Here is a 15,440-nt window from a genome sequence, read left to right as displayed (position 1 = left end):
GAAAAAGCAAGAGACTATTATCAGCAAAAGCAGAGAGTAGATGTTGTTCACTCCTTTATATTTTGGGAACCTCCTTTTCAGGGAAATGCTTCTCCATGATTAGTAGATACCATTCACTTCACTTCTTTTTAACTGTAAAATTCTAATTAAACACAAGCAGAGTTCTGTGGGGATTAGAGTCATAACTTCTTCAGAAGACTATTCTCATGGTTCTTAAGTAATATCATAGTGAACCTAGACAGCAAATGTTAACTAGTAGGCATTTTCTTGGCTAAGCAGTCTACTAATATGCATATCTATATACTTGGTACCGGATTAAGAATCATGAGATCTGAGTTTAGGTTCCAAGTATGCAGCTGTTAGTTTTATAATTCAACCAGTTATTTTTTTCACATATGTAGCTATGTAGCATATGAATAGTAAATTGTTATATTCGCCTCACATGCCTGTTTTAAGAATCAAGTAAAAGATTGGAAAGCATTTCAAAAATTATAACTAACTATAAATATAGGCTGATAGATTCCTGCATCTCTTAAAATTTCCTAATAATTTTGTTTTATTTTGGTAACTTTGAGAATACTTCTACCTAATTTAAGTGGTGCATAAAAGCAATATAAAACAATAAAATTATAGAAAATAAATTGCATTATCACCACATATTTTAGAGAAAAATATTTCTTTTTTCCTAATTTTGGCCTCTGGTCTGTGTTTGAATTGTATTTCTAATAGATAGTTTTTTTCTTTCCTAGGTACCTCTTCAGGAGACTCTCAAAAATGCCATAGAGAAATGTAAGAACTAATATTTTAAAGTTATGCTTTTCAAAACCCCGTGTTCTAATAGTTATGTAGCTAGAATGATTGTTAGCCCACAAATTCATGTGTTCATTTATTCATTGTTGGTTGAGGAATCATTTTGTGGCCAACATATTCTAATTGCTAGTGATATATTGTAATGAACGAAATTGATTAAAAACAAAATCTCTGCCTTCATCAAGTCCACATTCTAATTGGAAGGGGTGGACAATAAATAAAACAAAATCTCTGCCTTCATCAAGTCCACATTCCATTTGGAAGGGTGGACAATAAATAAGTGAGTAAATTTATAGTATTCTGTATGGTAATGAATGTTATGGAAAAAAGCAAGATGGGGGCAAGAGAGTATTGGAATGGAGGTTCACTATTTTAAGTAGTGTGGTCAGTGAGGTCATAATTGAAATTTGAGCAGAGACTTAAAGAAGGAGACAGAGCAAGATATGTGACTCACAGGAGAAAAAAAAAGTATTCCAGGTAGAGGGAATGGCTGGAGCAAGGCCCTGAAGCAAGAATGCCTAGATTCTAGGAGTGGAGTGTGGGAAGAGGAGAAAGGAGAAGTGACAGAAGAACCAGAGGACATATCACAGAAGATATTCCAGGTGAATATGAGTGGATTGGAAAGCCTTTAAAGATTTAGAAGGGTGACGATATAACTTAGGTTTTAAAAGAATCACCCTGGCTACTGTGTTGAGAATAGATTATGAAGAGACAAGGCGTTAGGGAAATTGTAGGAGACTATTGTCCTAATATTGGACCAGAGTGGTAAGAGTAAAGGTAGAGAGATCAGATTTTGGATATATTTTGAAAGCAGGACTAACAGGATGGATTCTTATTCACTGATGGACTGAATGAGCATGAAAGTAGTCAAGACTGATTCCACAGTTTTGGCTTGAGCAACTAGAAGGATGGTGTTGCCATATATTAAGATGAGAGAAATTGAGAAATATTATGGGGCAAAGATCAAGAATTTGGATTGGGGCATGTAGACTGAAGGTTGAGGCATATGTGAGAGAGAGAGTATCTTAATTGAAGGAGATGGTCACAGTCTGGATCATGAATGGTCTTAAGGGCTGGCATTCTTATTTTCTTGAATGTGATGAGAGTCTGAAAGATTTTCAGTAGGACTATAAAATATAACAAAAATTTAAAACATTTTAATATTCAAAATTTGAAAGAAATTTGCAAAAAATTCATACAAGTTTAAGAGCAAAGTCAGGAGACACCATCAAGAAAATGAAAAGACAATCCATAGAATGGGATAAAATATTTGCAGATTATATATCTGACAGGGACTTGTATCCAGAATATGTAAAGAATTCTTAACAACCCATAATAAAAGGAAAAATAATTCAATTTAAAAATGAGCAAAGGATCCAAACAGGCATTTCTCCATAGAAGATATGTAAGTGACCAATGAACACATGAAACGATGCTCATATCATTATCCATTAGGGAGATGCAAGTCAACTTGAATGAGAATCACTTCACACCCACTAGGATGGCTATAATTAAAAATACTGGTAATAACTGTCATGTGAGGCATGGAAAAATTGAGACTCCAGTACATTGCTGGTGGAAATTTAAAATGAAGGTGCTTTGAAAAATAGTTTGGCAGTCCCACATAATGTTACATGTGACCCAGCAATCAACTCCTGGGTATGCATACCTGAGAAAAATAGAAATGCATGTCCACACAAAAACTTGTGCATGAATGTTGACTGAAACTTTACTCATGATAGCCAAAAAAGTAGTAACAGTCCAAATGTCCATCTACTAATGAATGGACAAATAAAATGTGGTATATCTATATGGAATATTATTCCATAATAAAAAATTAAATTCTGATATATGCTACAATGTGGATGAACCCTGGACATATTCTAAATGAAAGAAGCTGGTCACATAAGATCACATATTTTATGGTTGTGTCTGTGTGAGGTATCCGGAATAGATAAATCTGAACAGACAGCAGGTTAGTGATTGCTTAAGACTAGGGTGGTTGGGGAGAAATAAGAACTGACTGCTTGATGGGTACAGGGTTTCTTTTTGAGGTGATGAAATTGTTCTAAAATTAATTGTGATGACAGTTACACAACTCTCTGAATATACTAAAAGCCATTGAATGTACACTTTATATGGGTTAATTGTGTGATATGTGAATTATATCAGTAAAACTTAAGAAAGTTTTTTTTTTTTTTTAATTTTATTTATTTATGATAGTCACAGAGAGAGAGAGAGAGAGAGAGGCAGAGACACAGGCAGAGGGAGAAGCAGGCTCCATGCACCGGGAGCCTGATGTGGGATTTGATCCCAGGTCTCCAGGATCGCGCCCTGGGCCAAAGGCAGGCGCCAAACCACTGCGCCACCCAGGGATCCCCAAAACTTAAGAAAGTTATGACTAAGGAAACCAAAGAAATATAATTTTTAATAGAAAATATAGGCAGGAAAGATAATAGACCAAAAATAAATAAGCCATGAGGGTAAAAGAATATTTTGCTCTCAGCTTTTTGAGATAGAAGGATAGATTTTTTGTCTGTCAAATAATCATCTGCAAGTCTTACTCTCTTATAAATTGATTTTTCTCACCAGCGTTAAATAGTAGATGGTACAATATGTTATCTTCCTTGGTGGGGATTAATGGTTTAGGTATTCTGTGCTGATGAGTTTGTGGGGGTAAGGATTGCTATACTTTTGAATGTAGATTTCTATAGAACTTATACATTGTCCAACTAAAATTCTTGCCTGTTACCCACCTCTTCACAGACATATACATGATAATATTTCTTAGAATAATCACTTTTGCAACAAAGAAAAAGATGGATTGGAAGAAGTGATTAGGTTGAAGGAATGTCTATTGTAGCATTTCAAGTGAGGCATAATTAGGACCTGAACTTTATCAGCAAGGACAGCAAAAAGGAAAAACTTCAGAACAATTCAGAAGGGATAATCAGTAATTTTTCATGTTTATTTGTTAAGGGAGGTAGAGTCCAACTCAGCCCCCAGCCCTCTGATTTGAGAAACTGGATGAATGATGACTAATTTGTTGGACGAAGGTACAAATAGAAAAGCAGGAGTGAGTTGGGGTGACAGATAATTCTAGTTTGGAAAACAATGAAATACCTACAGCACTTTGAAGAGGATATATCAGGTGCGTAGTTGGATATTCCAGCCTAGATAGCAAGGGAAAGATCCTGGACTGAAGGGATAGTTGTCACCCTAGGAAATGTGTAGAGTGAGAAAAGAATACCATTAGTGTGAAAGCCTCCTTATAAATATGCTTGTGTCTAAGAGGTAAAAAAAATTTCTGAAGCAAAGGAAATCTCTTAAAGGCATACCTCATTTTATTTGTACTTTATTGTGCTTCACTGATTTTGAGTTTTGTTTTGTTTGTTTTTTTTACAAATTGAAGGTAACAGTGAAAATTCTGAAGGTAAATCATTAATGTCAGTAGAGAGAAATGATGATTGATGATTTTTAAATCCCTTTAACAATCTGCAATGCAATATATTCTTAAGAAGGAAGGAGAAATGTTTGGATAATAATGACACCGTTTTTGAACAGCTGTTAACTATTAGCTTTTTTGACATTCTCTTTAATTAGCACATTCACAAAATTAAAATCCTATAATTTTGACATAGTATCTAATAAAGAAAGGGAGTTTTGTTTATATTGTTGAAAGATGCATGTAAACGCTGTTCAATGAGTATTGCCTATATATTGCATGGAGCAAATGTAATACAGTACTTGATTATGTGTATCTAATCTTATTTCCTGTCTCCCTTAAATGTTGCACTATCTTTAAAAAATAAAATGTACCAGTTGGATATGCAAAGAAAATATAGTTCATCTTTTTCTTTCCCTTTCTTTCTTTCTTTCTTTCTTTCTTTCTTTCTTCTTTCTTTCTTCTTTCTTTTCTTCTTTCTTTCTTTCTTTCTTTCTTTCTTTCTTTCTTTCTTTCTTTCTTTCTTTCTTTCTATTTTTAAAGTATTTATTTATTGATTTAGATATATTTATTTAAGAGTGAGAGCACAAACAGGGGGAAGAGCAGAGGGAGGGGTAAACAAACAGATTCTCCACTGAGTGGGGAGCCTGACATGGCGCTCAATCCCAGGACCCTAAGATCATGACCTGGGCTGAAATCAAGGGTAGGACACTTAACAGACTGAGCCCCTTACAGTTTTTACTTAAATTCCAGTTAGTGGGGAATCCCTGGGTGGCTCAGCGGTTTAGCGCCTGCCTTCGGTCCAGGGCGTGATCCTGGAGTCCTGGGATCAAGTCCCACATCAGGCTGCCTGCACGGGGCCTGCTTCTGCCTCTGCCTGTATCTCTCTCTCTCTCTCTCTGTCTCTCATGAATAAATAAATAAAATCTTTAAAAAAATAAAATTAATTCCAGTTAGTGAACATAGAGTGTAATATTACTTTTGTGTGTAATTTATTTATTTTTTTAAAATAACTGACCTCAGCTTCTCATAGGGTCTCCTCTCTGTTCTCTCCTATTTAGCTGGGAAATGATGAGTTAAACTTATTAATGCCATCTATTTACTTCCAGTTCAGAGTCTCTTTTGGGTGAATGCTAAATTTTACAGTTTTTCTCTCCATTTCATATTCCTGAGGATGGCATATAAGTAGATTATCATACCTCTTGATTTGCCTGGGACAGTCCTGGTATGTGTCTATTGTTCTGATATAAATTTTAGTAGAACTCCCTTTTATTCTTGGAAAGGTGCCTATATGGATAAATGGTCACCCTAAATATAGGTGTATAGTAATAGGAGTAAGCTAGAACTGGGGGAGGGGTGAAGTTGGGGCTTTGAGTTTGTCTGGGATCTAAAAGTTGTCTTTGGACTTGTACTAATTTATGCTGCAGGTTTAAAGACTGGTTCTATACCTAGGCTGGACTCTGCTAATAAAGCCTTTGGTAAACTTATAGCCTTATTTAGGGCCTGAGATCCTCCATTGCTGATTTTTTCTCACCTTAGCTTTTGTTGCTACCCAAAACTCCTTGAGTGTCATTGAAGTCCTCCATGCAGACTTTGACTTGATTACCTTTCTGCAACCTTTGTGGTAGAGTCACCAGCAGAGCAGCCCTATGCCAGGTATTTTGGTTCTAATTTGAGCACCTTCTGCATTGCCCTAGGTATTTGGAACCTTGAGAACTCATTCACAATCTACAGGAATTAAGGGACTCTCAAGGAGGGCTAACTGAGGTCTCCTCTCTGAGTAGTCCAGACTCTTATTTTGATGTTGCGTTTCCACCCTGTGTGGATATTTCTACCTAGAGTGAGTTTGGCACATGCCCCCTCTGCTTTTGGCTTTCTCTGCACTTCTTCTAATGTCATTTTCCTACCTAGTACCCCCACCTCCAGATTTAGGACTTGATGGAGAAGTCACTTCCCTCTGTCAAACTGCTTATTTCCCAAGGCTCTGTCCCCTTTTTCTTAGTAATAATCCTCTAGTATGGAAGGCATGGAGCAGGAATCTATGTTTGGTCACATCCTGAATTTTTTCTACATTCTGTAGCTAATAGTAAAACTCTGTGTTTTTCATCTACATGTTAAGAGGAACTCTAGGAATGTAGTAGGATGCTACATGTGCCTTTCAGGTAGCCTTAGAGTTTGAACTGTGATGAAAATAGATGAAAACAAAATAAAATGACAATTACTCCCATCCCCATCAGTGTAGATTTATCTATGTGCAGTTTGTAAAAGGTGGGATCAAAAATCAATTCCTCATGGTTTTGCTCATCACCAAGCTCCAAACTATATAGAAAATAGCTAAGAATGTGCTGAAGGGATGAAATGACCAAACATATATTTCTTTGATAAGAATTATTGGTATTATACGCAAGGAGAGGGGTTGGCTTATTCCTTCACCTCAACATAAAAGAGGAAGCTCCAAGAGAACCATTTGAGAAGTTTGACATATGTTTCCTAGAACTTGGTTTCTAACTCTGAAAAGTCTAAAGGCAAGATCAGTTAGCAGTCTGTTAGATGCTTTGGAATGGGTGAATAAAGAGGAAGCTAGATGTACTTTCGGAGTTTGGGACAACAAAATTTGTGCATAATACCTATAGGTCAGGTATAGATCCCACACAAGAGGGTCAGTTATGGATCATCTTGGAAAGGATCATGCCCAGTATGACTTCTTGCAAAGGACAAGGTAAACTCAATTGAAAGAGGCTGAAAGTTCTATCATCAAATTCAAAAACTGAGATCATAAATAGCAGCAAGTGAGAGAGCCCCAAGCGTAGGTAAACCTTATCACTGAATCCTTCAAAATACTTCAGATTTGAAAGTCAACATTTTGTTATCTGTCACACCCAGAAAGTAACCAATGGCATCTTATAATAGTATCAGTCAAGATAAAGAAAGATTCTTTCTGTCCCTTTTTATAATTCCTTTCCCCTATTCCAATGGCAGAAGATCCCAAAGAGTAGTTATCAAACTGGGGAGGAAAAAGAACAAGAAATGAAGAAGAAACCAATCATGGCTGATTTCCTCACTGCAGCTTTTGAGTCTAACTCTGTCCTAAGTTGAGAAAAGGAAGAAATTTAAATCAGATAATAAGAGTTTGGTGTTGCGGTATTATGCTGGGCTCTTTATTACCCCAAAATGACTGTTAACAGAAATGATGGAATACACCGAAAAGTTCATTCAAGGGTAAGAAAATACTATTTTTGGCAGGGCGAATTTAGAGAGGAATTAGGAAAGAATAAAATTGGTTTTTGCTTACTGAATTCAATTGTTCAATAAATCAGCAAAGGAATTTAGAAAATCTTCTCACATTTGACTTTCAACGCCATTGTCTTGGTAGGGACTCAGAAATCTCATTTTAGTTGTCAAAGGCTGAGCTTTGACCCTTTTGTATTCTTCTTGTAATTCTCTAATACACATTTCAGTAGAATTGGGGGTGGTGTCATTCGTAAAAGAGAAAAGGATAGGGCTGTCTGGGTGGCTCAGTCAGTTAAGGGGTTAAGGGTCTGCCTTCAGCTCAGGTCATGATCCCAGTGTCCTGAGACTGAGCCCTGTGTCGGGCTCCCTGCTGAGCAGGGAGTCTGCTTCTTCCCCTCTCTCTCTTCCTGCCCCTCCCCCTACTCATGCTCACACTCTCTCAAATAAATAAATAAAATCTTTAGATCCTGGAGACCTGGGATCGAATCCCACATCAGGCTCCCAGTGCATGGAGCCTGCTTCTCCCTCTGCCTGTGTCTCTGCTTCTCTCTCTCTCTCTCTGTGACTATCATAAAAAATAAATAAATAAATAAATAAATAAAATAAATAAATAAATAAATAAATAAATAAATAAAATCTTTAAAAAAGAGAGAAAAGGATATTAATTTTTTAAAAGTATTATCTTTCATGTTACTTGAAATCATGACCACAACCCTAGGAAACAAGATTGCCATTCTTTTTACATGAATGAGGCAACCAAGAATCAGGTCAGGTTGAGTGAATCTTCCAAGGCCACTCAAGTGTGAGTAGCAGAACTGGACTTTTTTTTTTTTTTTTTTTAATTTATGATAGTCACACACAGAGAGAGAGAGAGAGAGGCAGTGACATAGGCAGAGGGAGAAGCAGGCTCCATGCACCGGGAGCCCGACGTGGGATTCGATCCCGGGTCTCCAGGATCGTGCCCTGGGCCAAAGGCAGGTGCCAAACCGCCGCACCACCCAAGGATCCCAGAACTGGACTTTAAACCCAGGTCGGTCTGATTGTAAACATATACCTTGTCCTCTATATGTATTGTTTCACACTGAAAAATGTATGAATATATTGCCTTTTATTATTAAACTATTTTTTCATATACGTATGGAAACTTTTTTTAATGAGTTACATTTTTCCTGCAGGATATTTGATAGCTTATAAATGCTTTTATAAGTATTATTTGAGGATTCTCAAAAGTTACTGGAAGATTAAGAGAATAACCATTAATTTGTTCTTGTTATAGAGCGATGACATTAGCAGACCAAAATATATCTCCAAAACCAAAGAATACTTCACATTCAGAATCAGGTAATAAATAGTGAAACTAATCATTTTCATAATTCTGTATTTCTTTATTTTTGTGACAGTGCAGTATATTTTGAGAAAATTGGTAGCCCGGGAAATTGAGCGCTTTTTAGCTTGGTTGTATTTTAAGAATTGAAGATATGTGAAGTTAGAATGCGGGTCTTAGCTATCCCTACAATACCCATCATTAATTCATTTCATAAACATTTACTGAGTATACACTCTGTATTAGGCATTGTTATATATACTGGTGAGAAGTAATATAAATTCCTTGCCTCCCAAGTTTCTGTTGTGGGAAAAGTATAATTAATAAATAAATATATTGGAATTATGTGTAATGATTAAAAATAAAAGGGTCAACACAATGCCTTGCATTATAGACACTCAATAATTTAGTTTATTATTAGGATAACTTAGCCAAACATTTCCAACCTTATTAATCCATGTTATATCTCAGATTCCTATTTTTATTTCCCAAATCAAGTTTTATAGCATCTGTTTTTGGGTAAACTGGAAGAATGACTGGTTTTACTCTTAATAGATATTTTAATATAAACTTTAGAAAGTTTTTTTTTGCATAATCTTCACTTTAAGAAATTATCTTAATGAGTATTTCCCTACATACCGGGTCTTATGTTAGGAATTCTAAGTAAAAATGATTAAAATAATTGCTATTCTGAGGTAAATTAAATAAGTGATAAAAACTAAACTTGTAAAAGCACACATCTTTTTAAGGAGCGGCTAGCATCTACTACTCTGGAGGGTGAACATTAGAAGGGAGATTTGTTTTATAGCAAGAGTAAAGGGCATTTGTGAACAAGAGGAGAGGTTATGAAAAGAAAAGTGGTAAGGGTACTAAAAACAATCATGATTTTACTTAGGTCTTGCCCAATAAAAAGTTGCTTTGGCTGTAGAAAATATTATTTATAAGGCCTGATAGTAAGGGAGAATAGTGATTCTGGAATTATGTATGCTTTTGTATTATTTTTATGTGGTTGATTGACTTGAAATTTAAAATTAAATCACATCTTGCTCAGGAGGTATTTTTTACCTCCTTAATTCAACAAATCCCTCTTTATTCCAGTTGTGTGTCACGTTCTTTACTAAATGTTAAAAAATAGTCTAATCATACAAACAAATAAGAAATTACTTTTCAGGTACCTCCTGCTCCTTTTCAATCTTATCTACCACTATTAGCAATTACATAGGGGAGTTCTTCAAGGCTGGTTCCTAGATTTAAATCTTTTTAAAATTTACTCCCAGGAATCTCTGGGTGGCTCAGCGGTTTAGCGCCTGCCTTCGGCCCAGGACGTGATCCTGGAGTCCTGGGATCAAGTCCCACATCAGGCCCCCTGCATAGAGCCTGCTTCTCTCTCAGCCTGTGTCTCTGCCTCTCTCTCTCTCTGTGTGTCTTTCATGAATAAATAAAATCTTAAAAAAAATTTACTCCCTGATATGTATAGTGTCCTACAAAAAGCAAAGTTTCCAAGTTTTCTCTCAATGCAGACTCTTCTCTGAGACTACAACCCTTATATGCAGCTGCTGTCTCAACATCTCCTCTTGGTTGTTTCAGAGACACCTCATCACACCATTCATTAATTCCATTCATTCAACAAGTATTTATTAATCACCTATAGTGTGACATAAAGTATTTTAGTTGCTGGGGAAAATGACAGAGTCATTACCCTAACAGAGTTATGTTATAGTAGAGAAAGAAAGACACTAAACAGTTAAACAAATACATATACAACAACATCAGAAATATGAGTATTGGGGATCCCTGGGTGGTGCAGCGGTTTATCGCCTGCCTTTGGCCCAGGGCGCGATCCTGGAGACCCGGGATCGAGTCCCACGTCGGGCTCCCGGTGCATGGAGCCTGCTTCTCCCTCTGCCTGTGTCTCTGCCTCTCTCTCTCTCTCTCTCTCTCTCTCTCTCTCTCTGTGTGACTATCATAAATAAATAAAAATTAAAAAAAAAAAAAGAAATATGAGTATTGAAGGAAGGTAAAGTGGGTAAAAACAGAGTGTGACTATGGATGCTATTTTAGACAAGGTAATAGGATAGGCCTTTCTGAGATTACATTTGTATAGAGCTTGAATGAAGTGAGAGAGTGGGTCATGTGAAAATCTGTGACAGACCATGCTGGGCAAAGGGAACAACAAGAGAAAAGGCCAGGAGATGGGAAAGAGCTCTGCGTGTTTGAAGAATAGAAAAGAGATTAGTATGACTGGAGCAAAATGAGTAAAAAAAAAAAAAAAAAAAAAAAGACTACATTTGTGTTTAGGGGGTAATCAAGTGGTATAATGTAGTCTCCTATGCTATCATAAGAAGTAGGGATTTTATTCTAAGTGTGACAAGAAACACATCTCAGAGCAAAGGGATAACTTAATTAGATACATATTTTAGAATTATCACTGTGGCTACCATATGGAGAATAGACGAAGAGGGCAAGTGAAAGCAGAGACCCTGTTAAACTATTGTGGTGGTCAGGAAATAGTATATGAGAGTAAAGTGGTAGCAGTTGTCTGATTTGGAATACAACTTAAAGCAGATGTGCCGGGATTTTCTGATGATGCTGGATATTGGATAAAAGAGAAAAATGGAAGTCAAAGATGAGTCTAAAATAATTGGTTTAAGCAAGTGGATGAATGTTGGTATTTCTTGCAATAGGAACACTAGAGTACAGAGCAAGTTGGGAGAATGATTAAGAGAATTTGGTTTCAACATTAATAGCTGAATTGAAAAGCTATTGAAATAATTCAAAGGGAATTCTCATGTTGACTTAAAGCAAGGTACCAGTGTTAAAAATAAAGAAAAGCCAAATTTGTGGTATTTAGTAACATTGGCACATAGCAGACTAGATATTAGTTGCTTGGATAGAGCCTGGAGAGTGAAAAAAAAAAAAGAGTCAGGACTGAAGAGGAGCCATAGAAGGGACCAGAGGGGAAAATGTTCATGTTTGTTGTACTAGTGTCCAGTAAGTTAGGACAAAAGGTTTTGTTCATAATGGTGGGCCCTGAAACTAGATTGCTATGGGTCTGGGAATAAACAGGAGGAGAGGAAGTTATGTTAGTATATGTGGACAGCTCTTTGAAGAAACATGCCTATGGAGAAGAGGGAGAGAGAGGATGTAGCAGGAAGGCGTATGGGATGCAGATAAAGTTTTTGATAAGATAAAGGAGTTCTGACCATATTGTATATACTGATCGAAATTTTGCAGTATAAAGGGAGAGCCTGAAAATATAGGAGAGTGGAAATGGAAGGATAATTAATGAAGAATTTTAATCACATGCAACTATCTGTGCTAATTAAAAAGTAAATATTTGACATAGAGCTTATTTACTCCTGTGAAACTTGGAGCTCTTGTAAAGCTCTGTCTATAGCAACAGGTTATTCAAGACATATATGTTTTTCTTCTAAAACTATTTCAAAGACACAGTCATTAAAATCAGGGTGAGTTTTTTTTCCCAAATTTGAGTTCTGTTTTCTGTACTTGTAGTTAATGGAGGTTAGATAATTAAAATATTGAAACATCTTTTTTCTTTACAGATAATGCAGCTTGTGAAGTTTTACTTGCTGAGAAAACTTATCCTTCAGCCCCTGAAAAAACAAAGAAAAAAGCAAGTGTTGAAGTGGAATAACTACATAAATCATAAATTTCATTAATACAGGACATATTTTAACCAACAATTTTATAGGAATTATTTTCCAGCTATTTGAGTCAATAATTTCAAACAGTTTTTAGATTTACTAATTATATTATATTACTGTTGCATGAATATATACTCTATATAAGTTTAATGAAAGAGAATTAAAGTTTACAGTTTTTCCAAATTCCTTTTGGATAATTGGATGTCTATTAAACATTAATTTAAGGTAAAAATAAGACACTTGCTATGTAACCAGAGCAGTGTTTTATACTGAGGAGAATTTGTGATTTAATACTTTAGACCTAGAATCTAGAGGTCTTTGGGGAAAAATTTGAGCTTTATTTTGTATGTACCAGGAGCTACTCTTTGAGTAACTAGTCAATGCTAACCATTATTCTAAGCACTTTTTATAAATTATATCTTTTCCTTATAGCATTCCTACCAGCTGAATTTTGGGTTTGCTTTGCTTTGTTTTCACCTACTTTAGAGCTGAAAAAAATGAGATTTAGATATTAATTAGTATATTTGAGGAGTTTGTGGCCAGTGTTTCTGGATCAAATGCCTGTATTCTTTCCACTACACTTTACTGTCATTATATACATTGGGTAAAAAAAAATTGAAAAGGTCTAGAATCCAGTAGGAAGTTTCAGATATTTTAGGTGCAAGATTGTGGTGGCTTTGACGAAGATTTTTTGTAGGAGAGATGGTAAATATGCATGAATTCAAAGTAATTCTGCCTGTAGAGTCCATCAATTAGAGATAGAAGATGTAGCAGTGAGATGTCAAAAAAGACTTCTGAGTTTCTGTCTTAAGCAGCTTTGGTGGGTAAAAGTGCTATTTAGAGTGATAGGAGAGGCAGGAGGTCTGAGAGTATACAAAAATGAAAATGGTGGAAGAACTATTGGCTATAAATCTGCAAATTAAGGACACCTGGGTGGCTCAGTGGTTGAGCATCTGCTTTTGACTTAGGGCGTGATCCCTAGGTCTGGGATCGAGTCCCGTATTGGGCTTCTGTAGAGAGCCTGCTTCTCCCTCTGGCTACGTCTCTGCCACTCTCTCTCTGTCTCTTGTGAATAAATAAATAAAATCTAAAATAAAAATCTGCAAATTAGGAAAGCAGAAGAGGAGTATACAGTGTTAACAGATACTTTTAAGTTTATAGAAATACATGAAAGCACCAGAGAAAGAATGAGTATCTACAGAGTGAGGAAGAGAAAAGGGTCCAGGATCATTCCTTGGAATACTCTATATTCAGGTAGAAAAGAGTGGACAGAGAAAAGGAGGAAAATAAACAGAATGTAGTATCATAGAAGCCAAGAGACAAGAACATTTACTTCTAAAAGGGGGAGTGGTTAACAATCCTGAATGTTGCTTGGAATCCCAGTGTTATAAAGAACTTTGCAAAATTGGAGGGCATCCAATTTCTGGTCTAGCATGTAAGGAACTTAGAAGTCACCACTCTGGCCTAACAAGTAAAAATCTGAACATAGGGGCACCTGGGTGGTACACTTGGTTGAGTGTCTGACTTTTGGTTTCAGCTTGGGTAGTGATCTTGGGATTGTGGATCAGCCCTGATTTGGGCTCTGGGATCCATGTGATGTCTGCTTGATATTCTCTCTCCCTCTGCTCTCATCCTCTGTTTGCATACTCTCTCTCTAAAATAAATGAATACATCTTAAAAAAAAAAAAAACCTGAACAAAGTTAAAAACCAACAAGACTTTCTAGATATGTCAGATAAAAAAAGGTCATAGGTCACAGTGCTGAACTAATACTTGGAAAAACAGACAGGTGGATACAGAGAATCATTACTTATCAGAGCCAAAACACTTGAACAAAAACCTCCCAGAGAACCAGCGCTGGGATGGGAAAGCCAGTGCTGGTGTGTTTGATGAGTTGCTGGAGGCTCAGTGAGGACACCACTCAGGGTTAAAAACAAGACAGACACAGTCATCAGGGGGCCTTGACACTTTTGTGAGTTTTTTATCTTTAGGAAGGACCTTTACCAGATCTCACAGTCATGTCTGAGAAAAATCCCCTTATGCTTTTGGTAGTGGGAAGGGGAAAAGAACTGTTCTGAAATATACTAGAATATTCTGTTCTTAACAAAGTCTTCCCTCAGAAGAAAATGTTTCACTAGAGTCTAACTTGTTGGGGTTTTAGTAGAGTCTAACCTACCTTGGGGAAGGGAAATATTCAACTTCAGCCACCTCTGTTTTTTCAAATGAGGAAAGGAAAATACTCTGATTCCAGCTCCCTCTAGCCTTACACATGGGGGAATGGAAATACCCATATACAGCTCTGTCTAGTTGTCCTGTCCCACCTAAGGAGGTGTGTGGACTAGGAAATACTGCTGAATTTTACCTTCCAACGGCACAGGCTCAACAAAAAAGACCTAATCATAGCACTATGACTTACACCTTGCCAATATATTACTAATGGCCGGTTCAGCACAGTTCCCATTACCCAGTACATCTTGTCTACCTTTTAGTAAAAAATTACAAGGCTTATTAAAAGGCAAGAAACACAGTTTGAGGAGACTGAATAGATATCGGAACCAGAGTCAAATGTGATGGTAGTATTAGAATGATCAAACCAGAATTTTAAATAACTATTATTTTTTATAAAGATCTTAATTATTTGAGAGAGAGAGAGAACATGAGCAGGGGGAGGGGCATAGGGAGAGAGAGAGAAGCAGACTCCCTGCTGACCAGGAAGCCCAATGCAGGGATCTATCCCAGGACCCTGAGATGATGACCTGAGCCAAAGGCAGATGCTCAACCAACTGAGCCACCCAGGTGCCCTTAAATAACTATTATTAATATGCTAAATGCATTATAGGAAAAAGTAGACAACATGCAAGAACAAGTAGATAATATAGACAGAGAATTGAAAATTCTTAGAAAGATAAAAAAAGAAATGCTAGAGATAAAAAATACTATAGCAAGAATGAAGAATGCCTTTGATG

General features: G+C 36.4%; 1 protein-coding gene across 6 annotated transcripts in view; it reads left to right on the top strand.

The window, feature by feature from the left end:
- MEIKIN (meiotic kinetochore factor) overlaps positions 1-15,440 on the top strand; it is a 77,502-nt gene that overhangs the window by 26,974 nt on the left and 35,088 nt on the right. For all 6 annotated transcript variants that reach the window (XR_013387622.1, XR_013387620.1, XR_013387621.1 and 3 more), the window contains 3 exons: positions 750-789; positions 8,763-8,827; positions 12,374-12,444. Coding sequence is in view for 3 of the 6 variants with exons in the window: in XM_077911578.1 (XP_077767704.1) it covers positions 750-789; positions 8,763-8,827; positions 12,374-12,444 (176 nt within the window). In the remaining 3 variants the exon portion in view is untranslated. The remainder of the gene's footprint in view (positions 1-749; positions 790-8,762; positions 8,828-12,373; positions 12,445-15,440) is intronic.

This window comes from Canis aureus, chromosome 10 (assembly GCF_053574225.1).
Source record: "Canis aureus isolate CA01 chromosome 10, VMU_Caureus_v.1.0, whole genome shotgun sequence".
NCBI classification, from domain to species: domain Eukaryota; kingdom Metazoa; phylum Chordata; class Mammalia; order Carnivora; family Canidae; genus Canis; species Canis aureus.
Note: the sequence above shows the minus strand (reverse complement) of the source record. Positions and strands in the feature narration are given on the sequence as shown.